A 27,701-nucleotide genomic window follows, 5' to 3' on the forward strand; every position below is an offset into this window, starting at 1 on the left:
ATGTTCTATATGCATTTGTTTATGAACAAGCGTGGGCCACTGGCCAAAATATGGCTCGCCGCTCATTGGGAGAAAAAGCTCACAAAAACTCACATATTTGAATGCAATTTGGAGACTACTATTGAAAAGATCATTTCACCAAAGGTATGTAACTGACTGCGATGTTTAAGTCCAGTTGTAGAAAGGTAGATCCTTTTTTGGGGGGAAAAGAATATATCAACAAATATTGTAAAGGTCAATATTTGAAGTCAGAGAGACAAGGTAGGTAAGGTAATATCTTTTATTGGATCAACTTCTGTTGGTGGTGCGGGAGACAAGCCCAGCTTACACCGAGCTCTTCTTCACGTGTGGGAAAGGTACTCAGAGTGCCACTGCTAAATACAACGTGGAACGGCTTGTTTAGCATAAGTAGTTAACATATATCAAGGGACCCTTCGAGGTGAAGTGGGGCAATGGAAGAGGGGGAAGGCAGCTGGTGGGGGGGGGGTTGTTAATGGCATAGATTGTTATAATAAGCAATAAATTCAGTCTCTCTGCTCCCATGATTTTTAGTGGCTATCAAAGTTACGCCTTTAATCTCCCAGGCTCATGTTTTGAAGGTGTTGTGCAGGTTTCCTTTGAGGATGAGGACTGAGAGGTCAGATATGTAGTGATCACTTAGTGAAAAGTGTTCGCCCACAGGTGATGTGGTGGTGTTGTCTTTTATCATTTTCCTGTGGTAAGCCCGTGCCCCAACCAAGGTCACATAGCAAGTGTGGCAGAGCCAGGAACAGAACCGAAGTCTTCTGAGTCCTAGTCCAGTACGTTATCCACCAGGAATTGTCTTCTTTTAAGGCCTTGGCTACACTCGGGACTTCCCAGCGCTGCCACGGCAGCTCTGTGAAGCGCGAGTGTAGTCGCGCTGCCAGCGCTGCGAGAGCTCTCTCGCAGCGCTGTATGTACTCCACCTCTCCGAGGGGAATAGCTTGCAGCGCTGCGAGCGAGCGTGCAGCGCTGCAGGCTCTGATTACACTGGCGCTTTACAGCGCTGTACTCGCTGCGCTTGGGGTGGGGGCGTTTTCACACCCCTGAGCGCAGCAAGTTGCAGCGCTGTACAGCACCAGTGTAGCCAAGGCCTCAGTGACAATAGTTCTTGAGCTCCAACCCTGTGTTAGCCTGAATATCTCAGAATGACACATACTGTGTTGTTTTATTGTTTAATTGAGCTCCTTTTCTATACTTAGCTAGCAGATAAAGAATTTTTTCCAAGACTTCACTAGTACACCTTTTGCTTTGTATAATAACTGAAATTATTTTGTCTTAATGATTTTGCCACAAATATTAATACTTGAACCATTTAAAAAAATTATTAAAGGTTAAAATTGCTCTGCGCACCTCAGGACACTTGCTTTTGGGAGTGGTGCGAATCTATCATAGGAAGGCAAAGTACCTCTTGGCAGACTGCAGTGAAGCTCTAGTGAAAATGAAGATGGCCTTTCGTCCAGGTATGTACCAAATTCTGCTCTATTCCTAAACATACCATTGAGTAATTATATGATCTTTCTCAAGTCCTTTAACCTTTTTATGGTCTAGGGCAGGTCTACACTTAAACTGTGACACTCTATACCTCGGGGGAGTGCCCCGTAACCCCCATATTCATCATTTATATATAATTGTGATATTTCACCTAAAGCATGCCATGTGATGTATCAAGGGAAAGGTTATGATCTGCTGAAAGCCATTGTTCTATCTAAAAGTCCCATCAGCAGTGCTGCCCGGCTAAGGAAGGCTAGTCCTTACCTGTTCTGACACCGCGCTGTGCCCCGGAAGTGGCCAGCAGCAGGTCCGGCTCCTAGGCGGGGGGTGTCCACAGGGCTCCGCGCACTGCCCCCGCCCGAGCACCAGCTCTGCACTCCCATTGGCTGGTGGGGCGGCGCCTGCGGGCGAGAGCTGCGCGGAGCCATTTGCGCGCCTCCGCCTAGGAGCTGGACCTGCGGCTGGCTGCTTCCGGGCCGCAGCGCGGTCCACGGTGCCAGGACTGTCAGGAAGCCTGCCTTAGCACTCCTGATGTGCCGCTGACCGGGAGCCGCCCGAGGTAATCCCGAGCCCCTCCCACATCCCAAACCTCTCATTCCCAGCTCTGTTGGGTCGCAGGCATCAACAGTTTTCTTCAACTGAGTCGTCAGAAAAAAAGTTTGAAAACCACTGGACTAGGGGACGGGTATAAAACAGAACAGAGTGGCCCCATGGGTCTTGAACAGTGCAAGATGGTATATTCCTGAATTACAAGGCTGGAAGCTGGGGGCATTTGGCTCATGCCTTTCTCTGTGTGATTCATGAGTGGCTCTGGGAGCATTCATGCACTCTACCTGGGTTTGAGGCTCCACTTGCAGTTGTGTTGAGTGATAACAGCACCTGGAGGGGTTTGCTGCTTGTCACTAGCAAAGCATTGCAAGAGACAGCCCAGGCTGGAGAGTTAAGGGGGGCACCGCAGTCCCACAATCCCAAGCTACACCCCAGGGATCCCATCACATAAACCACTGCAGCGGCACAGCTGCAGTGCTTCAGTGAAGACGTTACCTATGCCAATGGGAGACGCTTCTCCAGTCGGTGCAGGTACTCCACCTCCCCGCGAGGTTGTAGCTATGTCAACTCGATTTAGCATTGTCTATCCAGGGGATTAGGTCAATTTCACTGCATCGCTCGGGGTGTGGATTTTTCACACCCCTGAGCGATGTAGTTATGTCAACCTAATTTCCTAGTCTATACCTGGCCATAGTGGTTGTTAGTGGCCAAAATTTTCCATGATCTTTGAACAGCTATTAGTTAGTAGTTCCAGTAGATTGACAGCATTTCAGAACCTCTAGCATTTTTCAGGCATTTTCATTTGTATGTATGTCAATAAATAGTATGCCTCTGAAATGTACATAAATTAAAGATTAAATTCCATTTTGGGGTCCTAATGACAATGGCAAACTTAGTTTATGATGGCAACAGAATTCCTTGATAGATTAACAGTCTTATTGTAAACACTTGTGAGAACATGACTCCTTATCACTACTCATTTTGTTATGTTTTGCATTTCTTTTAGGACTTGTTGATCTTCCAGAAGAGAGATTTGAAGCTGCTTATAATTCCATTACATTGCCTGAAGAATTTCCTGATTTTGACACACAGCTACCTGACTTGAAGTAAATGTTTCTCAACTTTTTTTTATATTTTGTCTGGCCTCATTTTCTCAGAGGTAAAAATGTATGTTCTTGCTTATTATCTGACCCTTACTCAGCATGCAGGTGGTACAGTCATTCCAGTTATTTGAATTTGATAACCTGATTCTTCCATATTCTAAGCCATAGAATTATGTATTGGTACATCTTCCAATCCCATTTTATGAACACAGAACACAATGAAGTAATTGTTTCAGCGTAGGCTTTAGAAGTTTTTCATTTAATTTATTTGAATGAATACTAGATACAGAAAAGTTGAACTGCTGTGCTCCAGAGGAGGCAGCCCAAGTAGCCTAAATTTCATTCGGTTGTAAGAACAGGGTAGCCTGGATCCATGGCATAGCAGTCCTTCACTGCCATGATCTAAAATTGAATTTAAAATTCTGGTCTTTTGCTCCCTGAGGGCTGGTAGGTTATGGGAGGCAGCATGCTGACACTTCAAAAGCTAAGAGCTGGGAACTAAAACACTTGTTTCTGATGGACTTTAGTGAGGGTCAGAGCCAAAGCATAGTACACCTTCACAGACATTTTCCTTTTACATCTCAATAAATTTAGTTATTTTGGATCTGAAAGTCTTTGCTATTTTTTGTTATAAATCTAATTTCAGAAAACCTGTAGCTTACAGATAAAAAATACATAATTGCTTTCAGTCTAATCAAGTAGTACAATGTGCCACTGTGTGAGGAACAATGATGGAGCTCCCTTTTTCAAATTACCTAAAGAGTTTATAGGGTTTAATTTACAGATGATATGCTATATTGAGGAGTCCATTATGTGACATTGTATCTGGCAGAAAATGGGACTTGTATGTGAAAAAATTAATAGAAGCTGAAGTTGGACAAGATGAAGGTGTGGTTGGTAGGCAAAAATAAGTTTTTGTAGAACGTGATAGGGATGATGTTTTCCCCTGTCAAGCAGGTTTGCAGTCAAGGGATATATCTTGATTACAAATTGCTCCTGTAGTTGGAGGTAGTGTCAGTAGCCAGTAGCTCCTCTTTTTAAGCCCTGGTTTACACTGGGGGGGGCGAATAGCGTAGCTGAAGTCGAAGTATCTTAGGTCGACTTACCTGGCTGTGAGGACGGCGGCGAGTCGACCGCTGCCATTCCCCCGTCGACTCCGCTTCCGCCTCTTGCGAGCTGGAGTTCCGGAGTCGACGGAAAGCGTGTTTGGGAATCAATTTATCCGCGTCTACACAAGACGCTATAAATCAATCCCCCGATCCGGCGGGTAGTGAAGACCTGCCCTCAGTGCATTAATCTAAGGCCTTGTCTACACTGCCACTTTACAGCGCTGAACCTTTCTCGCTCATGGGTGTGAAAAAACACCCCCCTGAGCAATGCAAGAGTCAGTGCTGTAAAGTGGCAGTTTAGGCAGTTTAGACATTGCACCAGCGCTAGGAGCCGCACTCCCAGTGCTGGTAGCTACTGCTCACGTCGGGGTGGGTTTTTACAGTGCTGGGAGAGCTGTCTCCCAGTGCTGGTGCCACGACTACACAGCCACATTAAAGCACTGCCGCGGCAGAGCTTTAACGTTGGTAGTGAAGATATTCCCTAAATGCTTTTCTCTCCAGCGTGGACCTTACCATAGTCATTGTACCTCTGCGACTTTGAGACTAGATTATTTAATGTGCTGTGCAAACTTCTTTGAAGATTACCTAGAAGCTTCAGCAAGTACAGAAGGCAGCTGCCTGTTTGCTTCGAGGTATCAAATGTAGGGAATATATAGCATCTATTTTCCAGTAGCTATGCTGTCTTCCTTTTAGCTTCTAGATGCAATTAGAAGTGTCAGTTTTAATCAATAAAGCCCTAAGTGGTTTGGGTTCTGGTCGCCTAGGAGATTGCCTTTCTCCCTGAACAAGAGTTGACATCAGCTGGGGTGTTTTGGAGCCTTAAAAAGTAGTAATTTATTGCTTTTTGTCTTTAAAGAAAAACATATGAAGTTTGAGAACCCTCAGGTTACAAGCTTTTTGCCTTTCAGCAACATGGCCAATGGGTTTCAATTCATGTTGTTTTTTGTATCTTTACATTTTTCATTAGTGCCATTGATGTTGCTGAACACTTTACTTTGAATCAGAGCAGACCTGAAGACATCACACTTCCGGAAGATTACAGAATGACTGTGCTTCCCAGTGATGGGAATTTTGGTGAGAACAGCTGATAAATTAGAATTTGAAAAATTTGTAAGAATTTTTACCACCATTTTTTCTAAATTATTAGAATTGTACTTCATAAGCAAATGCATTTACATTGTTAATGATTTATAAAATTACATTTTAAGATTTAATTACTGTATGCAAGTTCATAAAGCTTATTTTTACTCATATGAAGGATTTGTTTGCTTGTTGTAATTACGGAGTCTACTTATTCTCTTTGGACTTGATCCAAAGACCATTGAAGTCAATGAAAATCCACCTGTTGGCTAAAGTGGGCTTTGAAATGGGCTCTAAGTGACTGAAAACCTAATGGGCGTAATTCTCATTTATGCTGATGCCCCTTTAAGTAAGTGTAAACATAATATATGCAATTTAGGCTTGTGTTCACTGCAAAGTTAACTTCACTTCTTACCTAAGCCCAACCCAAGTCCCGTCCACACACAAAAATCTCTCACTTGAGTTGGCTGGCCCATCAGAGAATACAGATTAAAGCCTGAGTGCTGATCATACTTGAGCAGCTAACACAACCACTCCTCTGATAGAGGAATGTAAAGAGGCCTTAATGTAAAGGAGAATCAAGCCCAAGGCTATGTCTACACTGCACTTTCATTGGTAAAACTTCTGTGGGTCAGGGGTGTGGAAAAAACAAACACACCTGACTCATTGGGGGTGGTTTTATTTTGTCTGCAGGAGAGCTCTCTCCTGCCGACAAAGGGCGGCTACACTGCGTACCTTACAGCAGCACAGCTGTGCCACTGTACAGTGCACAGTGTAGACATAGCCTAATATATTTTGTGTTTTTACTGAATTAGCTGAAATTGTTTGTTCTGTAATGCAACCTCATTTTGAGAATTTTATAAAGTTCTGAGGAAATTGACATATGTGTATTTTATCTGTATTGACAGAAGGAGTTGTCAGTAATTATATATGTTTGTTCAGGTGAGGAGACTGAAATACTAAGAGGACATAGCTTCTTCAATGATGGCATATTAATGAGTACTAATAGTCTCTTGCCTGATCACAGCTCAGTGAGCACCACTGGAGACAAATCTATACTACGTGACGACACACATGGATTCAAACTCGATGGTTTTGGAGACGAAGATGTTCCTGGGGATATGATTGGTATGGTTTGTCATAGATTAACACAATCCAATCAATTCTATCCAAAGTATTTTTACTGTAAAAACCCCACACAAAATGTAAATAAAAATAGAACTTGCATTTGAAAACATTTTTTCTGTAATTTACTGTGTGTTTCCTTTTGCACTTTTAGTTTTTCACTACTTAATAATAAACTGAGCTCATTTATATAATCCCAGACAAAAACTCCGTTAAAATGAAATTAAGGTTGAGAGTACATATCAGCAATTTAGGGTAAAATACATTACGGGAATGTTCCAATTTTTCCACAATCAGGCATTATAAAACCAGGAAATTGAGAGTTAAAGTTAAACTTAAAAGAAATTCAAACATGTTAAGATATGGAAATGCACAGTTAGGGCATTCAGACAATCTTAACTCTGCCCTTTTGTGACACCAAGAAATAACCATATGATTTTGATTAAAGCATTTTAATGTTTTGGGTTCCAGATTCAATTAAAGTGATATTTTAAAATACATTAGGTTTTTTTCTTTATTTCATCTCATTGTGTCACCTGTTTGGCCCGCTCTCCTTCACCCCACATTTCCCAGCACGTGCATATGTGTGCACACAAACCAGTTTTCCCCTTCCCCACTGATCCACTCCTGCACTATATCCCTGGCTTCCCCCTTCTGTCCTCTGTTTAGTAGATCTGGTGCAACAGTTTACTTTTGAAAATAAATGTTTAGCATTAATTGTCACTTTTTGTCATTTTTTTTAACCAATGAAAGTCTCTCCATCAGCACAAGCTTGTATATAAGAATCTTCTTCAGTGAAACTTACATAGAATTGCCCATTTGCAAAATGGTTTCAATAGTCCATTGTTCTCAGAAGGACTGAGGCCATATCTTCCCTCAGTCAATATACCCCATTTAAAAATGACCGCTACTTTCCACTGTTTCCAGTAAGAGTGAAGCCACTCAACTTTTTTGTTAAGAGCACCCTATGGCCACACTCCCATTGAGAACAATGGGAGATAGGTGACCTTCTCAAAATGATCACCTAACTGTGGACAAGTTATGTCCTGAGTCTTCTTGAGAAAAATGGGGTGGCAGGCATTTTGAAAGAGGGCAGTTCTAGACAGAATTAATTGTAATGGAATGTTACTTGTTAGCCCCTTGCTGGGGAGAAACGTTCAGCTATAAAGAATAAACAGGGAGAAATTACCATTAATCCTAAAAAATAAAGTCTTCAGATGTAGTCTATGGAGTGAGTTTTAACTGTAAATAAAGTCCGAATCATTTGTATTATTCTGTTATTAAGATCATTCAGGACAATTAAACAGCCCTACATTGTATGCCACATTTTTAGAGGATCTCTTTTTTAATTAATTTTAACTCAATCTAATTAACAATTTACTTGTAAATTCTGAGGAAATTAATTCTGTTCCCAAAGAGTAAGTACAGCAGTTTGGGGAAGGATATGCTGTATCTTCATATGTAACAAAGCGCTTGAGTCGCTGCTTTAAGTGCAAAACTCAGCTCTGCCTTTACCATGGGCTTGGCTACACTTGTGAGTTACAGCGCAATAAAGGAGCCCCAGGCACCCTAGCTGACTCCCCGTCCACACTGGCAAGGCACATAGAGCGCTCTGACTCTGCGGCTACAGCGCTCCTGGTACTCCACCTCGGCGAGTGGAATAACGTTTGCTGCGCACCCACTGTAGCGCCGCGGCGCCAGTGTGGACGAGGTATTGCATTACTGCGCTGTGATCGGCCTCCGGAAAGGTCCCATAATCCCCTTAAGTCAAGTGGCCACTCTTGTCATTGTTTTTAATCACTGTAGGAATGCGGATATACCGTTTGAAAGCTCCATTTCTGACAGCCGGGAATGCTGTGTGTGTGAGAGAGAGAGAGAGAGAGGCGGGGGGAGGGGGAGGTCTGCTGCTGTCTGAACTTACAAGACAGCATGCTGACATGCTCTCAGCCCCCCAAAAACCCACTCTCTCTCCCCCCACATACACACAACACACTCCCTGTCACACTCCACCCCCCTCCCCATTTGAAAAGTACATTGCAGTCACTTAGATGCTGGGATAGCTGCCCATAATGCACCGCTCCCAATGCCGCCGCAAGTGCCGCAAATGCGGCCACGCCAGTGCGCAAGCAGCTGTCAGTGTGGACAGACTGCAGCGCTTTCCCTAATGCGCTCTCCGAAGGCGGGTTTAACTCACAGCGCTCTACATCTGCAAGTGTAGCCATGCCCTATGTCACTGCAAGTGGTGCTTCCATAATAAAACATCACAAGTAAATCATCATTTGAAATTTATGCTTAAAACTGGTTTCAGTACATTTTCCTCAGCTTTTGTTTTTTGCATCTATATCCAAGCAAAAACATTTTAGAACTACAGCCTTTCCTTTTGTACTACAACAAAATACTTTTCTCAAAAGAAATATTTGGAAATTAATGGCAACTCAAGTGTGTCGTCATGCCTGCAGTTTTGAAGGACCAGCACTGTAAATAGCTATAATTAATGGTCTTAGAATTTACATACAAACCATTTATTTTAAGGGTTAATAATGAAACTATAAAAAAAACTTGTATAAAAGTTGGTATACACATTTTAACTCAGAAGCACATTTTTTTTAAAGTGCTGGAAGAAGAAAAAAATTATTGTTTTTAACTTTCAGGGGGGAAACATAGATGCCGAAACATAGATGCCCACTTATCTGAATAATTTTTTTTGACAAGTAAAATATCATAAACGTTTTTTTAATTTCATCCTCCTCATAATAGCAAGAGCAGCTAAGTACACTTTGTGCGTGGTCTGTTAAATTTTCATTATGATTTTGCAAAACATGTAAAAATATAAAATAATAGACATTTTACCAAAGTATGGTGTTATTTTCTGCTTATTTATCTCAAAATAGTTTGTTTACAAACAGCTGTCTAGTAAGTGAATAATTTGTAATATGAGTTAATCAATTTTGACATGTTCACATAGAATTTTACTAATTATAAAGCACTCTCTGTAAGCACTGAGGCCTCATTGGCAAGGTGCTGCACACCTCTTCTGATTAGCCAAGCACCCTGAGCTCCCATTGATTTCGCAGGAGATGCACAGCATCTTGCAGGATTGAGCTCTATATAATTCCTTCTAAATAATTCATTATAATGGATTCTGCTGGCTTATTGCATAAATAATGCTATTTTAAAACATTTTAATATATGTCTACCCTGTTGACCAGATCACCTATGATTTACTTAATAGCTTTTTATTTGAGATATAAATTTACATTTGTATTAATGTAGTTGATATACCATAGGGTATTGTAAAATATGATAATGTACAGATTAGTTTTAATTTTGAAATGTATATATTTAGCTTTTGGTGATTACCGTTGTATATAAGCTAGAACAGGTTTGGGGGTTTGTTTTTTAGAATAAGGAAGTTATATATAAAAAACTATTTTTAAACAACACTAAAGATCATACTTTCACAGGTGAAAGGCAGAAAATTCAAAATTAAGTCTAATTCTCTCCTTTATACACATTGTTTTGTATTAAGAAAGCTTTAATTCTAAATCTTTATACTTGTTTAAGTCGGTCTCTTGCTTTAAACGCAAGACTAATATTTAAATAGTAACACTTGGCTGGGTCATTTGTTTTATTACCACTAAAGCTTAGAGTGATTAAAATTATGCATTTTATTTTCAAGAAAATCTGCTGAAGACTGAGCAAAATAGCCTAATTTATGACATTCTTGATATGGAGGAAGAAGTTCCTTTGTCACAGGAGCTTCCTGATGATAATGCAGTGGGTGAGTTTGTAGTGTTTCTGTTCCTTCTGATTACCTAAATCAGCACTTCACTTATTTGTTAATGTATAATACTAGTGTTATGCAGGCATTATGTGATCAGAATCGTATCCTTTGCTTCATTACTGTCTTGGATTCTGTTTTCCTTTTTTCTTTTATACTTTGTTCCCCTTTCAGGTATAATTAATTCTTGGAATTCCTTGTCTGTAACTTGACATTGATATAAACATGTTTTTACATTATACCTTTTTTCTACCTCAGAGGATGTTGTGAGGTTTAGTTTGATATCAGCTCCTTGGATGAGAGGGGATATGACTGCTCTTTATAAATACATCAAGAGAGTAAACACTAGGAAAGGAGAAAAGCTATTTAAGCTAAAGGACAGTGTTGGCACAAGAGCAAATGAGTATAAACTGGCTATGAATAAATTTATGCAGAAAATCAGAAGCAGGTTTCTAACCATCAGATGAGTGAGGTTCTGAAACAGCCTTCCAGTACGTGTACTTGGGAAAAAAAGATATCTAGATTTACGATGGAGCTTGATAAATTAATGTATGAGTTTATCTGATGGGGTTACCTGTGATAGATGGGGACTAGAATTGATGGCCCAGGAGGTCTCTTCCAGTCCTATGTTCCTATAATGAAAGAAACTGCAGAAGTGCAAAATATGTGTATTAAAATATTATTTTAGAAATTAGTTTCAGGGAGAAAAAAAATTCTGTTGTACCTTAAGACTTACACTCATTTTTCTAACTCTAATATTTGTGTTTTGATACCAAATGAATTAATTAAAATATTTTTATTGGATTGTGGGATGTGTGTTTTACAGTGAATTTCAGCTATGTAGGTTCTATGCATCCAGAAGAAAGCCACCAGATGAGTGAAACTACGCTGTTGACAAATGAAAAAGAAGGATTTACACTTGAGCCCGTTGATGCTACAGGTCAGAGTTCAATCAGTTTCCTGTTAGGTGCATGCAAATATTACAATTCCTGCTACATGGAAAACCCTGAAAAGCATGTTATATAAAATTATTCTAGTTATATTACTTGCTTTACTCTCCTCACTCATTATTACTAATAATATTTGTATCAGAGATTATTTTTATTTACTTACATTTCATCTGTTCCTGCTGTCAAAGTTCAGTTCTGTTCTGAAAAGTGACTGTGCAAAAAGGGCATTTTCTTACATCAACTGATCCACTCCCAATGTTTATTCACAGTCCTCTCCACTTACTAAAATAAGTTTTATTATTTTTCACTCCTGTTAGCAATGCAAAACCAATACTGCTATAGGAGAGTGAACTGTATTCTATTCTGGCTCATATACCATCAGAATTGTTAACTCAGTTCTAGTTGCAGAATCTTTGTGGGTGAGTTGTAGCCAGAAAGAACCAACATTGACTTTCTGATTCCAGGGTGAATTTTCAGGGTTTGCTTTGTTTCATGGTCTTAATTTTACTTAAACATAAAGATTTCCCTAAGATATTGAAAAAGGAAAGTTTTTCCTCATTACTGTGATTAACAGGTGTTCAAAGTCAGTTTATTCAAGAAGATTAAAATTGGAAGTCTCAAAGAGACATCATCAGTCCTTGGAGATACAAGAAATGAAAGTGTAATTTGTTTCATCCAGTGGCCAACTCATGTGGTACATCTGTGGGTGTTATCAAATATATAAAATGGTACAATGGAAAAAAATGTTATGAAATAAACACTCCCACCATTCATATTGAAACTAAACCTTAGAATGCTTACATTTTCCAACCTTCCTGCCAAATGACTATTGAGATGCATGTATATCATAAATTTGTGTGTCTCCATGTGTTGGTGTCTATGTCTCCTCATTCAACATCTTAAAGGGTTAAAACTGACAAAACCAGACATTAATCCTAAAATACTACTTTTTTAAGGACGTTAGCAATTCTTGGCCTGGCTAACTTCTCAGTAGAGTAAACTGCCTGAGAGACAAGGGAGGTGAGATAATATTTTTATTGGACCTACTTCTGTTGGTGGAAGGTACTTGCTTTCGAGGTATAATGCCTGTCTCTCACACACTTAATCGTGTGCTCTTACTTAAATAAACCATTACTTTACAGCTTTTTGAGTACAATATTCATAAATCTTCCTGCACTTAGAGGTATTTGAACTTGAGAGTATACAGAATTCCCAATAAAATGAAGAGGCTGTCTTTCTGAAAACTTTTGGTGAAAAGGTCCCCTCATTATCAATGTAATTCTCCTGTTCACTCAACTTTTTTCTAAACTATTTCCAGCCTGTCCTTTTTATTCCAACTATTATATTCATGCTTAAGTTTTAAAGCATCAGAACTTGTTTGTATATGTTCATAATTCAACAAGAAATTAGAGGAAAATGTTCTAAACTGGAGTCAAAATGTCCCTTATTGTTTCGCTGGTGGTTGCCATATTGACACTTTTTTTTTTTAAGCTGAAAGATTGACCTCGGGATGTGAGGGTGTGGGAGATGAAGGTGATACTTTTGGCCTCTCAAGGAGAGTTACCAGTACACATGCAATAAACAAAATGCCCTCTAAGTTGCTGCAGAAATGTTTTACGAAGAGAGTTGAGGACTGGGAGTAAAGTGGGGGAAATGGCCCACAAGGGGAAGGTCAGCAATGTCAGGATGGCCTAATATCCAAGTCTCTGCGTTAAGAAGATCACAAGCCAGCCCCTCCCCATTCCACACTCTTGTTACAGTATATGCTGTCATCAGAACTATGAGTAAGGGAGAGCTCCTGTTCAGATCACCAACATGCTGAACAATGAAAATATGGAAAAAATAATTCAATTTGAATAGCATCATTTACTTCCGATGTGTCCTGTGATACCCAACACCTCTAGTACAGTAATAGACAAGTGTCCATCAGAAAAAGAGATAAACGTCCATGTTTGTGACTGTTTCTTATGCTTAGTTGTCATAGGGAGAAGGAGCTTTAAAAGAAAGAGGAAGTTGCTTGTTGATGTAGTGAAGGAGCTCAGCAGCAGTACTATTTACAAACAGCTTAGCAACTGCATGGATACTCTTACTATGTTGGATCTTGCACCCCCTACAAGAAAGTTGATGATGTGGAAGAAGTCAGGAGGAGTGGATAAACTTCTGTCCCGTACTACACAGCCTTTGATTAATGCTGAGCTACAAATGGTAAAGGTTTATGCCTTTGTATGCAGTTACGACATTACCATATACGTGATGGGATTGTTGCATATTTAGGACCTGATTATCAGAGATGGTCTCCAATTCTGCAGGCTTCATTTTGTGTGCACAAGTAACTGTGTGTCCAATAAACTGCAGGTGAAAATATTAATAATTGAACATTATCTAATTGTACAGAAATTCAGGTAATTGGACATCTGATGAATATATTTGTATCCGCTGGTATTTGCTTCTACAGAAAAGTCTGCCATCTCTAGAATTCAGGCCCTTCATCTTCAAAATTCCAAGAATCAATACAAGAGGGCATAGAAATGTGAGCGTATGTTTGTGATTTCACATATAAGCCCTTCGTTGATTGCACATTGGTACATTATTATTTTTCTGATTTATTGCTCTGTAATTAGTACTAGACCATATTGACCTTCTGCAATTATTGTTTGTTATAATAGTAATAAAAATATTATATAGTGCTTTCCATCCATAGATTTCAAAGTACTTTTTTTTTGTTTTTTTGTTTGTGTTCTGAGGTCTTCAGGCTGCCAAGTAAATACAAATGTATTATGATTATTGTTTTATTACTATAATCTAATTGAGTAGGAATTATATTCTAGGAAGTCCTAGTTTTGAACAATGAATTCCAGGAAAAAAAATTACTAACCTTTAAATTCATAGAACCAAATAAGATCAGCTTGAGGAAAAATGTGTGACTTGACCTGATGCTGTACTGTTGTAGTAAGAGCCTTATGTCAGGGTACGTCTATACTTACCTCCGGGTCTGGCGGTAAGCAATCGATCTTCTGGGATCGATTTATCGCGTCTTGTCTAGACGCGATAAATCGATCCCGGATCGATCCCGGAAGTGCTCGCCGTCGACGCCGGTACTCCTGCTCGGCGAGAGGAGTGCGCTGAGTCGACGGGGGAGCCTGCCTGCTGCGTGTGGACCCGCGGTAAGTTCGAACTAAGATAGTTCGACTTCAGCTACATGAATAACGTAGCTGAAGTTGCGTATCTTAGTTCAAAGTGGGGGGTTAGTGTGGACCAGCCCTTAGAAAGAACATTCTAACAGTCTTATAAGGCAAGAGGCCTTACAGAGAAATGGTGTTAAAATTGTTTGAAATATCTGTGGACATGTCCAGTTTTACTGAAATTGTCATTTCATTCATTTTAGTTTCTGAAACATGTTTTCAGTTGCACCAAATGGAAATAGTGCCAGCTAATCAGATTACTGGTGGTGGCTACTTATTTACTGATTTAAAATAAAACTTCATCCGGTTACAAGTAGAACATACTTTAAAAAAACAAAACTGTACTTTAAGCTCTTATCGGAAGCACACAAGTCATTTCTCTAAGCCAGTCAGAATTCAGCTATTCAATAATGGTATAGTGAACAGCTGTCACTATCTTGGTCCATCCAGTGTTAGACAAAAGACTTCAGTCTTTCAGTATAATGGAAATAAAGTAATTAGAATAGAACATTATCACAAGAAGACTTCTGTCAAATAAATGTTGAAGCAAAGCAGAAGGAAGAAGTATGTTGTGAATCCTGAACAACAGTGTGTATGTTTAAACCAGAAGCCTGTGGTATACCTGTGTTTATATTTTTATTTCAAATGTTTTTAATTTTCCCTTTTATTAACTATTTTAGAGGAAGGCAATTGAAACCAGTGAGGCTATTTGCATGAAATATAATGATTAATATTTTCAAAGCAGTGCAGGGGATTTAGATACATGTCTTTGTGTAGCAAAATCCCCTGCACTGCTTTCAAAATCTCAACTTATGGTTTTAATTTTTCATTTTAAGTACAAACCTTCATTGGTTAATTGCAATAAGACACTGTACTACATCTTTTTTGATAATAATGTACTTAGGTAGTTTGCCATTGACCTAAAACGTATCTCTGTATCCAGCCATGTCTACATCTCTTAGCTCATTACAAGATAAGAATCTCTTGAACACTTTCTTCTTATTATGCTGAAGGATGTTGGCTGGAAAAATAGGTCAAATCATGCATGGAAGGACCTTCCAGGCATGGATCCTCACCTCTTTTACACAGGAGGGAGGTATCAGTTGCTTGGTGGCACTGTTCCTTGCTTCCTCTCCCATGATTTCAGGGACCTTCCAGACAATCTTCTGTAGGTTCAGGGTCCATGATGGGATGAAGACTGCTGGGAGAGCCCAACCTGGGTGGGAGTAAGGCAAAAGGAAGCATATAGTGTCCCCCTACTGGCCCCACAGAGATTATGTAGGCTCTATTACCTTTTATATGGGGCACCTCTTTAGTGGGTCACTCCTCCCTTTAAGAGTGTTCCAGGGGAGCTCCTGGAAGAGGACACTGGAATGCAAGAGCAAGTATTGAGGCACAGGCTTCCATGCAGATGGCCCTAACCTCTTGTTAATCCTTTGGATCCATACAGATCCCTCAGATCTGCAAGGTTTAGGGACAGAGCCACACCCTGTTCCACATGGAGACAAATCATGGCCCCACAACTATATGAGAGAAACTCCCATGTGAATAACCTCACAGATTTTTCTTTCCCTTATCCCACTCCAGTGGGGTTCATTATTGGTGGGGGGGGGGGCGGGAGGGAGAGAGAGATGATCCAGCCCAATGTTAGCTTTGCCACTTTCTCACTTAGAGCAGCGGTTCTCAAACTGTGGCTTGGGACCTTAAAGTGTGTTGCGACCCCGTTTTAATGGGGTCACCAGGGGTAGCTTAGACTTGCTGAGGCCAGGGGCTGAAGCTGAAGCCCAATCCCCACCATCTGGGACCGAAGCCTGAAGGCTTCAGCCCTGGGCAGTTGGGCTCAGGTTACAGGCCTCCTGCCTGCGGCTGAAGCCCTCAGACTTCAGCTTTATCCCCTACCCCACCCCCCAACCGGAGGGGCAGGGCTCGGGTGGGCTCAGGCTTCAGTCCCCCTTCCTAGGGTCGTGTAGCAATTTTTGTTGTCAGAAGGGGTAAATAACTGTTGAAATTTAAATGAGTGAGCTAAAATACTTGTCCCATTTTTAACATTTTGGCATGTGATTTTTTTATAAGTTACATCTAATGCTCCCCCTTCCTAGGGTCGTGTAGCAATTTTTGTTGTCAGAAGGGGGTCGCAGTGCAATGAATTTTGAGAACTCCTGACTTAGAGAATCTCAGCAAAATTTGTTAACAGGGTCTGAGTCAATGGCTCTAAATTCTGGATCAAAGCAATTAATATACAGTAACTGTCCATCATTTCCTTGTATTTTCTGTTATGTTTTGTTGTTAGTTATTAATCTGAAGTTACATTCTAGAAACAAATCTTTGTTTTTACAGTTGTTTGCAAATTGCTTTAAGTATCTTGGCTTTAAGACTGGAAGAAAAGGTATACAGACAGAGTCTGAAACTGAAGAAATAAGACAAGAGAGAGAGACTACAGGTGAGATTTTTATAATTCTGCTTGTCCCAACTGATTTTATTATTTAACCACCAGAAAATATTTTTTTTAAACTCACACATTTTATTTAGTGTTTCAGACACAAAACATTCAATGTGCATCACTGCACAAACCAGAAAGGCAAGAAAAGCTTAAAGCTTAAGAAAACTGGTTACCCACTTAACCAATTTGTTACAACAATTATATTAATTATAGGGCTGTCAATTAACTGCAGTTAATTCACGCGATTAACTCAAAAAAATTAACTGTGATTAAAAAATTAATCGTAATTAATCACACTGTTAAACAATAGAATACCAATTGAAATTTATTAAATATTTTGGATGTTTTTCTATATTTTCAAATGTATTGATTTCTATTACAACACAGAATACCAAGTGTACAGTACTCACATTATACTAGTTTTTATTACAAATATTTGCACTGTAAAAATGATAAACAAAAGAAAGTATTTTTCAATTCACCTCATACAAGTATTGTAATCTCTATTGTGCAAGTGTAACTTACAAACGTAAATTTTTTTTTGTTACATAAATGCACTCAAAAACAAAACAATGTAAAACTTTAGAGCCTACAGGTTCACTCAGTCCTATTTCTTGTTCAGTCAATCGCTAAGACAAACAAGTTTGCTTACATTTACGGGAGATACTGCTGCCTGCTTCTTATTTACAACGTCACCTGAAAGTGAGAACAGGCATTTGCATGGCACTTTTGTAGCCAGCATTGCAATGCCCCTTCATGCTTCACCAACATTCCGGAGGACATGCTTCCATGCTGATGATGTTCGTTAAAAAAATAGTGCGTTAATTAAATTTGTGACTGAACTCCTTGGGGGAGAATTGTATGTCTCCTATTCTATTTTACCCGCATTCTGCCATATATTTCATGTTATAGCAGTCTCGGATGATGACCCAGCACATGTTCGTTTTAAGAAAACTGTCACTGCAGATTTGACAAAGAAGGTACCAATGTGAGATTTCTAAAGATAGCTACAGCACTCAACCCAAGGTTTAAGACTCTGAAGTGCCTTCCAAAATCTGAGAGGGACGAGGTGTCGAGCATGCTTTCATAAGTCTTAAAGGAGCCACACTCTGATGTGGAAACTACAGAACCCGAACCACCAAAAAAGAAAAACAACGTTCTGCTGGTGGCATCTGACTCAGATAATGAAAATGAACATGCGTCGATCTGCACTGCTTTGGATTGTTATCGAGCAGAACCCATCATCTGCATGGACTCATGTCCTCTGGAATGATGGTTGAAGCATGAAGGGACATATGAATCTTTAGTGTATCTGGCACGTAAATATCAGTGCCATGAGAACACCTGTTCTCACTTTCAGGTGATGTTGTAAACAAGCAGGCAGCATTATCTCCTGCAAATGTAACCAAACTTGTTTGTCTGAGCGATTGGTTGAAGTAGGACTGAGTGGACTTGTAGGCTCTAAAGTTTCACATTGTTTTATTTTTGAATGCAATTATTTTTTTGTACATAATTCTACATTTGTAAGTTCAACTTTCATGATAAAGAGATTGCACTACAGTACTTACATTAGGTGAACAGAAATATACGATTTCTTCTGTTTTTTACAGTGCAAATATTTGTAATCAAAAATAAATATAAAGTGAGCACTGTACACTTTGTATTCTGTGTTGTAATTGAAATCAATATATTTGAAAATGTAGAAAACATCCAAAAATATTTAAATAAATGGTATTCTATTATTGTTTAACAGTGTGATTAATTGCAATTATTTTTTTAATTGCTTGACAGCCCTAATTAGTTATAAAGAAGAAATACATATTTTGCTTTTGTAAATACTTCAACGTCCTGTTTAAAAAATGCTTAAGAATAAGAGGCATAGTACATTTGTTAGCAGACTTCCTTTTCTCCCTGTGGTATGTTAGGTTTGTGAGGGTCTCTTTATCTAGGACACCACTGAAACCAAAGAAGGCTTTCATTTTATTCTGAGATTGATCAATAATAGCCCACTGTCCCAAAACAGGTATTTAGGTCTATTCTATTCTGGATGACTGAGACTTTGCAGAACATCCAGAAAGAGACATGTTTCTTCCGGAAACGCTTGATTACAGGTGTTCCACCCATTTTTGGTTCTCAATTCATCTAGAGAAAACAATCTGTAATGTTGTCAAGAAGTTAGTTAGAGGAATTAGATTAGGATACCTCTATATCCACAATTATTCTTCCTCAGTACTTAGCAGTGTACTCAGTCTCTTTTAAAAAAGATTTTCAGACCCAGATTCACCCAGTTCATTTTGAGCAGCCTCATGGCATAATTATAAAAATGTATAGGCATACTTTAATGTTTGCCCAATGGTAGTGAATAAACAGCACGTCATACCCAGCCTGTATCACATACACATTAATCCACCTCTGCATGACGGCTGCTTGCTAAGTCTACTTACCCATGGTAACCAAACAAGCAAAAGGAAGTATGGACAGAAGTGTTACAGACCACAGACTAGCTCCCTCAGCACATACAACCATTCCGCCTCTTTTTGGCACTAGTATCACTTAGATCAATTTCAGCCCTGGCATAAATGAGTGCAGAGAAAACAATAGAAATTGCACCTTTTATTCCAGTGCTGGAATTGGTCCCTTTTCTTATTTACTCCTCCTCCTTTATTAATTTGAGAATGTGACTACTAGCATTATACTTCACATTGAGTAGAATGTGATATTGTCACTTGCTGAATTTCACTGTAGGATGTGTTGAGAGAACTATACTTGCAGTGGAAAACAGTGTTTATTCCATGGTAAATAAGTCTGCTTCTTAACCAGTCATTTATTTTGTAAAGTTTGCAGTTTTCCTGCAAGTGAAAGGTCGGTCTTTAAATGCTTCCAAGAAAACTCTTCCACTAGTTTTTTGTCCCAAAGTACCATTGGGTACACAGCTCCTGCTCAGCACTCATTTTGATTCTTATCCTCCATGATCGTTAGGTGTTAATGGTGGTTGATTTTTGAGATTCAATGTAACTTCATTTTAAACTTTGTTTTCTTGTTAATATAGAGATGTTGATAATAGAAGAGTCAAGTTACCTGCAAGAGTCAGCTCATACAGAAACGGAGAGAACTATTACTGATGATTCATTTGTGTTGGCATTACAGAATGGCAGAAATGAGGATGCTAATAAAATTGATGAGGCTATAGTAAGCACCTTCAATAAATGTAAAAGAACCAAAGCATGTATTTATTAGCAACGCTTTATATTAAGTTTCCATTTACAGAGAGTTATAACATCTATTAATTATTTACTACGTATGTTACAGACATGAGTAGCTTGTGTTATAGATGTTTTAAGTACATTAGTAAAATGCCTTATGGATGGTTATAAACCATGTTTATAAGCAAATTTGTTGGATGCTATACCAATTTATTAACCATTTATTAAAATATCTATTCACTTATTAACTCTTTATACACTACTTATGAATTGAACCTAATTATTATTTATGTGTGCTGAAAAAGATACATGTTATGGCCATTTTTATCAAGGATAGGATTTCAGATCTCCCTGATATTTAGTAACATCACCCTGGACAGTATAAAGTCTTTTAGTGTCCTTAGCAAAACTAGAAAATGTCTTTGTTTTGTTAAGTATCAGAGGGGTAGCTGTGTTAGTCTGGATCTGTAAAGAGCAACAGAGAGTCCTGTGGCACCTTTAAGACTAACAGATGTATTGGAGCATAAGCTTTCGTGGGTGAATGCCCACTTCGTCGGATGCATGTGCATGCATCGGACGAAGTGGGCATTCACCCACGAAAGCTTATGCTCCAATACATCTTCTTAAAGGTGCCACAGGACCTTTTGTTTTGTTAGTTTTAATTTGAGGTTTTTTGCTATAACGTAGACAGAGTTTATATTTACACCAATGTGGTGGGTCCCACAATACATTCTGCTCCTTTTTAAGCCATGCTGTAGTGCACTGTAGAAGGGTGTGGTGGACCTCTACATCCTTTGTGCACCACAGAGGGAGACTGAACAGTCTGGTGCAGGTGAGGGTTGGGAACAAGCTGGGGCGGAGTCTGTGCATACACACTGACTATGAATCTGATAGTTGCGACTCTCCAGTGGAGATTGCGGAGGCATTGCAATCACTCCTGCAGAACACAAGTCTGTGCCTTGCCTATGGGGTGGGGATATTAGTTACTGTAAAAAATACTGAGATATTAAAGACTGGTAGTACATACTCCTTTCTGTAAGGAGAGGATGAAGCCAGTAAAAACAATATCCTTCCAAAATTTCAAATAAAAATGAATACAGAAGTTATTTATTTTAAAAATGTAGAATTCATGTTTGTCAAGTTTTTCCTGTGGGTGTCAAAATTTGCACAAATATGAAACCCTGGTTTGGTAAGGCCCCGTGTATTCCACCATTCAAGCATTCGGAATTTGCCTTGAATCAACTCCTTGCTGCAGAATGTGAGCTTTCATTTAAAAAAAGTTTCTGACCTTAATGGTTGTGAAAAAAATCTTAAAAACTTGCACCAAGTTTAAACTGGAGTCTGCAGGCAGCTTGAAACAGTAGCTATGAGTGGTGTGAAGTGCCCCATTCATCTTAATAGGTCATTAACTCCAAAATACAGAGAGAACATTTTAAATGCCAGATTGGCCCATGAACAGTAGCAAAATAGTTAAAAGGTTCTGATATGCTTATTCACACTGATAAGCGCCTTACTTTGCAAGTAGCCCCACTGCAGTCAGCGGGGCTGCTTGCATAGTAATTAAAATGTTGTTAAACAAGATTTGAGCCCATCTGAATAGCAATATCTATCTAATGTTTTTACAATTCCTTACAGCCTAGTACTCCACAGGTGCCAAAAGCCCCAACTGTCCCCTACACAACTACCAAAATACCCAGCTTTCCCCTTAATCCAGCTCTGATGTGGTTAGGCATTGTTAAAATAGAGAACACATGGGCCACATAAGAAAAAAATTGCAGCCTTAAAAAGTGAAGTTTACCAGGTAGGGAGGTAAATAACTGTTGAAATGTAAATGAGTGAGCTAAAATACTTGTCCCATTTTTAACATTTTGGCATGTGATTTTTTATAAGTTACATCTAATGCTTGTATTAATCTCCTATACAGGAGATGGTGAGGAATGATCAAGACAGTGAAGAAAGAAGGTGGAGCAAAAGAACTCTTCGAATATTGAACACTTTACGGGTATGACGTTGGATTTAGCCATTAGATGCTTTTTAAATCAGCTATTGACTTGGATTGAACCATAAAATATAATGTACAACCACTTGCTATTTGTTGATACATTACATGTGCAGCTGGTCTCTGTAAAAAGCAACAGAGAGTCCTGTGGCACCTTTAAGACTAACAGATCCAGACTAACACGGCTACCCCTCTGATACTTGGTCTCTGTAAGAGTTTCATGTGTGATACTCTCAGGCTTCAGAATGCTTTGTATAGTGGCAAATCCTGGACAGTTTTTGGAATTTTTAGAATTTTCTAACTTTGGAGTACTTGATTTCTCACTCTGAAGTTTGCTTTAACACTGGACCATGATTTTATTATTGGTGGGTCTGGTAGCACTGCCTATTATTAAGGTTGCCCGACACTTCCCATTGTAAGACCCTATTTTCAATTGCTCATAACTTTGCCAAATTTTGCCAAACTGTTCAAGCTAAAGTTTTACATGCTGGGTGTCTGCATCAGGCTAAATTTTTTGGAAAATTTCAGCCCAAATGATTCAGACATTTCTCAGAATGATGTTAGGGAAACGTACATTGTTTTGCCCATATTAAAAAAATTCTGATGACCTTTATTTTAAGACGCTCTTGTGTCCATATGCTTTGGAGCAGGATCTTGAAATTTGACAAAGGTTTTTGCCTTTATGTCAGGGAGGTGCTGTTTGCCTTCCCTGTGAAAATCTGCCCAAATTTGGCCAAAGTGTAAGTCTTTGAACAATTGCAACAATTGCTTAGTAGAGCTTCACAGCTAAAAACTCAGAAGGTTCATACAGAATCTGGCATTCTCCAGCCCAGGACTGAGAAGGACTTCCCTGAAATTACAGGTCTGGACTGCTGTGGGCCAGGCATCAGAAGTGAGAGCAGGGAGACTGGCTCTCCTGTGCTCTTGATGCCCTCCTTCTCTTCCCTGCCCCCAGGCTGGCACTGAGGAGGCAGCTGTCTGTTTTGAATGTAGAGGGGACATAAGCCAGATCTGGGAGTGGAGGCAGATGACTGTGCCAGGCAGTTGGTGGAGCAGCCTGGGAGGAATGGAAAACAGAGGGATGAGACCAAGCCTGGGAGATGGCTGTGGGGAGACTGGGTCTGAGAGATTGGGGTAAAGAATTAATAGTTCTTCAAATGGCTCTGCATATTGCCCCACCTGGTGGCACCTAACAGTAGAACCTTCTCCAAGCACTGCCTATTAGAGCGCATGTTCACCCCCACCCCCCGCCCCAGCCTTCCCCTCAATGCTTTTGAATGTTCTGAGGGGAAGTCTATGTAAGGGGGCACTGCACTCTACCACCTCAGTTCCTTCCAGTTGCTGCAGCAGACAGAAGTGAACCATTCCAGTCCATTCAGATCCAGGGGTTTTCCTCCTTTGATAGTGCCTTTGATAGTTTTAGCTGTTGTTCTTAGTGTGCAGTGTAGTTAAGTAATAAGTGTCGATAGTTAAGGAGAGTTGGTAGGTTCGGTTCCATGATATGGCAGAACAGTAGAAGAAGAAGAAGCTGGGATTTAAGAGATGTACTTTGTGCCCAGCTGTCTTCCTGGCATTGGATGACCACATTAGATGTCTGAAGTGCTGGGTTGAAGGTAATTCTCCTTCTGGGTGTTCCATTTGCCAGGATTTCATGCCCAGAGCATGCAAAGACACATAGAATAGACTGAAGGTGCTTCTGCTTATGGAGGCTTTAGCTGCTAAATCCTCTGGTTCTAGATGGTCGTCGGATCTGAAGCCTAAGAGATCAGTTTCAGATCCTGAGGCTTCCTCCAGCAAGACTAAGCTGCTTAAAGGTTCCCAGGACATTGGGGTCTTCAATAGTTCAGTCTCCGGATCCTTCTGTTAAAACTGCCAGGGCTTCGAAGGCACCACTGGTGTTAAAAGGCCATCTTCCTGCTGAGGGTCCTGGAGCCACATGGTTGGCTCCAGCCTTACCTGTTCTGAGGAAGAAGACAAGTGAGAAGACAGCCAGTGTTAGCAATGCCAGATTCTGTACGTCAGATTTATCAGCTCCATCCAAGTCTGACATGGCGTTTGTGGTTCTGACTCTGAAACCCTAGTTGGTTCTGGGTTCAACTTCAAACTTGGATCTGGTACTTAAGTTTGTGGGACAGGCTCCATCCTCTGCTTCTGTTCAGAGACTGTCCTCAGACCTGAAGAGGACTTTTACAGTGTGTGTGATGTGCACCTTCCTGCTTCTCATCACTCATCAGATCCAACTGAGAGGCAGAGGACGATGAAGAAGAGACAGGTGTCATCCATTCCATGGTCAATGTCTTCTTCACCAGGAAAGAGAACAGCAGAGGAGATATTCTTTCTCCAGATCCATCAATGCATCCTCTTCCTAAGACTCCTGCAAGATCCTCTGGCAGATCTTTCTCACCTTTTATTTCTCTTTGCCTTCTGGTTCCATTGTTGTCTCTGGTATGATCCATAGTGGTTCTGAGGTAGTATCCTCATTTAGAGGAGGAAAGAAAGAATTAAGACACCTGATTCATCCCAGTTCATGCCTCCTCCGCCTGGGTTCCCTCACTCCTTTGCTTCTCCTCCTATGGTGTGTTTCCGGATCCCATCTGTTGGAGAGATTGGCAGTCCTAGTCTCCATGGCCCCGTTGCATTGCACTGCAGGAATTTCTGAATCAGCCTAGTTATGGATGGAGAGGTGATGTTTCATCTGATAAGGATCCAGTGTCTCAGCAATCATTGGATCTGGTTGAACCAGATCCACTGGCAGCTCAGGCAATGGTACCTGATACACTATCTGAAGAGAAGGATGAGGAGATAGCTCCTCTTTTTGAACAAGAACAAATGGATACTGACTTTGATGTCACCTGATGGGCTGATGTCAACTGATGAGCATGTGGGTGTGCTGTCTGCTTCTTCCCCTTCTGAGGATACTTTTCAGTTCTACGACCTGGTGGATTGCATGGCATCCATATTGAACCTACATACGGTGGCCTTGGGAGAACAGGCGGAGTGGGGGCAGGGTCTCAGGGAGAAGGGGCGGCACAGTTTGGGTGCTGGTGCCCCCCCTCCTTTGAGAGAGCTTCCACCACTCCTGGAGTCAATGCTTCAGTCATTATTTAATTAGGACTCTGTTCCAACCTCCTGAGTTTTCAGCACTGCACATAATTGGGAATATGCAGAACCACTCGAAGAAGAAATGAAGGTTACTTCCTTGTAACCAGAGTTCTGTGAGATGACTGCATATTCACAGTTCCCACCCACCATCCCCTCTTTCTCAAAGTCTTATTATGGTTTCTCTGGGTTAGCAGTGGAAGGAACTGAAGTGGTACAGGGGGCAAGACCCCCTTATAAAGCCTCACTCTCTTGATGCTATAGTGATGAGTACTATAGAAAAACCCATGAGAAAATTAATAATTTTCTCTTCAGAACAAGATTTGAATAATGTGTGGTAAATAAGGCATGGGCCACACATTGAACAATTAGGAGAAAACAAAATATTTAATAGCTGTGCATTAATTGAGCATAGACTATTCTGTGCACTGAATGAGGCAGGGATTCTGTGAAAAAAATAGTAAGTGATCATAGAATTAAAGAATGTATCATAATGCAAACATACAAGGGGGGTACAGGCAACCTTAATTCTAGCATTTCCTAACTTTGGAGTACTTGATTTTGCAACCTTAATAATCTTCTTTTAACATAGTTTTTGTGTGTGATATACGTGTGTGTGTGTGTGTACACACACATATCCGGTGTGATACATGTGTGTATGTTTACATAGTCACACACATGGCCATTTACAAAAATCACACAAATGTTTACCAAGTTGTGATAGACTTTACTGTATTTTTAATGGTATTTGCTGTACTTAGAAGGGAAGATAGCAAAAGCCACAGTAAATTATAATATAAGGACTGGCAGTTCTGCAAAGCCTTACACGTGTGATTGTTTTTATGGATCTGAGTAGTCCCATTGAATTAAATGGAACTAATGACTTGTACTGTAAATAGACATGTAACGTTTTGCAGGATCAAGGCCTAAGTAGATTTTTATGGGATACATTGCATCTTGTATCATCAACAGTATTGCCAACTCCAACCATCCAAAAACCGTGACTCAGACCCCCCAAAATGATGAGATTTTTAAATAAATGTTAGGTACTTTTTGTTTGCCTTTTGCATTTTGGCCCCGTTAGGATTCACTTGCTTTATCTTTTCAAGCTTTTCTGCACAACCACAAAGGATAGAATTTTTTTTAAAATGAAAGCTTAGATTCCCATGCAATCTCTTGATTCCAGAAGGGGGGGGATGTTAAGAAAACACAAAATATTGTGAGACTTGTGATAAAATTGCAAGAGTTGGCAACACTGTAAAATTTATAAAGAACTTTAGGAAAATTACATACATTAAAACATACAGATAAGAAACCATCTTAAGGCCTCTATCCTGTAAATATTTACTCCTGTGCAAAAATGTTTGTAAAATCAGTACCTTGGTTCCAACACCATGGGATCTAGTTTTATTAGCAGTTAAACTGACCTAACTATATTTTTCAATTTCTTTTTCTATACAGTACATCAACAAATCAGGAGAGAGTTCTGTCAGTTTTTTTGAGCTCTGTAAGAACAATGACCGGAAACAAGTTTCAGCCAAGTTTTACGGCTTCCTTGTTCTAAAGAAACAGCTGGCTATTGAGCTTACTCAGTGTGCTCCCTATGCTGATATTATAGCAACTGTGGGTCCAAAGTTCCATACTATTTGAGAGCTAGCATAACCTACACATACCATTCAGAGAGACTGGTTAAAAATTGTGCTCTGAGTTTTTCAAAAATTCTTTTTTCCAGAGGAGGGAGTTGAAGGTCTCATCAGACCATGGGGAATTGACAAATAGTTCCCCCTATATCATCCTTGCACCTCCTCTCCGGGTTATATAATAGCTTGTGTAGGTGTAATATATATTTCATGGTTATCCATGGAGAGGATGTTTATTATAAGGTTTAGGTTTTTAAAAAAATATTTTGTTTAATATTATCAATAGTTCAATATTTTGTTAATGGAGAAAAGCTAAAAATAAGCATTCCACTCAAGCAAATTTTGTATTTAATATTAAATTTCTTTTAAAAATCTCCGTGAAAGTTCTGTAAAACCTGTCTAGAGTTACAACAAACACTGTTTTTAAAAATTGTTAAGCCAAAATCTTTTGCACTAGGTTTTTTTTTCAAAAAAGACCTATTAAATATTCAGTCCAGATGTCACAGGGTACATGAATAGATTTGACTATTTCCTGTGGCATTGTATAAGTGAGATACAAATGTCCATATGTAATTGTCCATGAAACCCTACTAACTAATGTAGATATTCAACTTGTGTACATCTCTGAAAACTTATATAGTTTATCACAAGCCGTGGTACAGTCTGTTTATTTCATAACTGAAAGTCATCTGTATTTATTTTTAACTTTATTTTTATTGGCTAACACCACTAAAGCATATTTTGCTACTTTGTGATAACAGATATACTTTAAGTGGTCTTTATTAGAAACATTAGAGTCCATTTTAAAATTATAACTTTCTTAAAAGGAGAGTTTAAACTTTATATTTTAAGCTCTAATAGATTTTCAAACACTGCCGACCATGTCTCTTACTCTAGAAAACTAATAGTTCCATTTTCTGTTACTC

At 39.6% G+C, this 27,701-nt stretch overlaps 1 protein-coding gene across 1 annotated transcript; it reads left to right on the forward strand.

Annotated features, from left to right (window-relative positions):
• On the forward strand, nt 1-26,785 carry RAD21L1 (RAD21 cohesin complex component like 1). The gene is made up of 12 exons (XM_065414796.1): nt 1-144; nt 1,355-1,484; nt 3,071-3,170; nt 5,244-5,350; nt 6,299-6,484; nt 10,161-10,262; nt 11,089-11,202; nt 13,188-13,417; nt 16,732-16,834; nt 19,884-20,023; nt 21,962-22,039; nt 26,597-26,785. Exons 1-12 carry the CDS (start codon nt 1-3, stop codon nt 26,783-26,785), a joined length of 1,623 nt encoding a protein of 540 aa, XP_065270868.1.
• Nucleotides 26,786-27,701: the final 916 nt, after the last annotated feature.

This window comes from Emys orbicularis, chromosome 12 (genome assembly GCF_028017835.1).
Source record: "Emys orbicularis isolate rEmyOrb1 chromosome 12, rEmyOrb1.hap1, whole genome shotgun sequence".
Classification (NCBI taxonomy): domain Eukaryota; kingdom Metazoa; phylum Chordata; order Testudines; family Emydidae; genus Emys; species Emys orbicularis.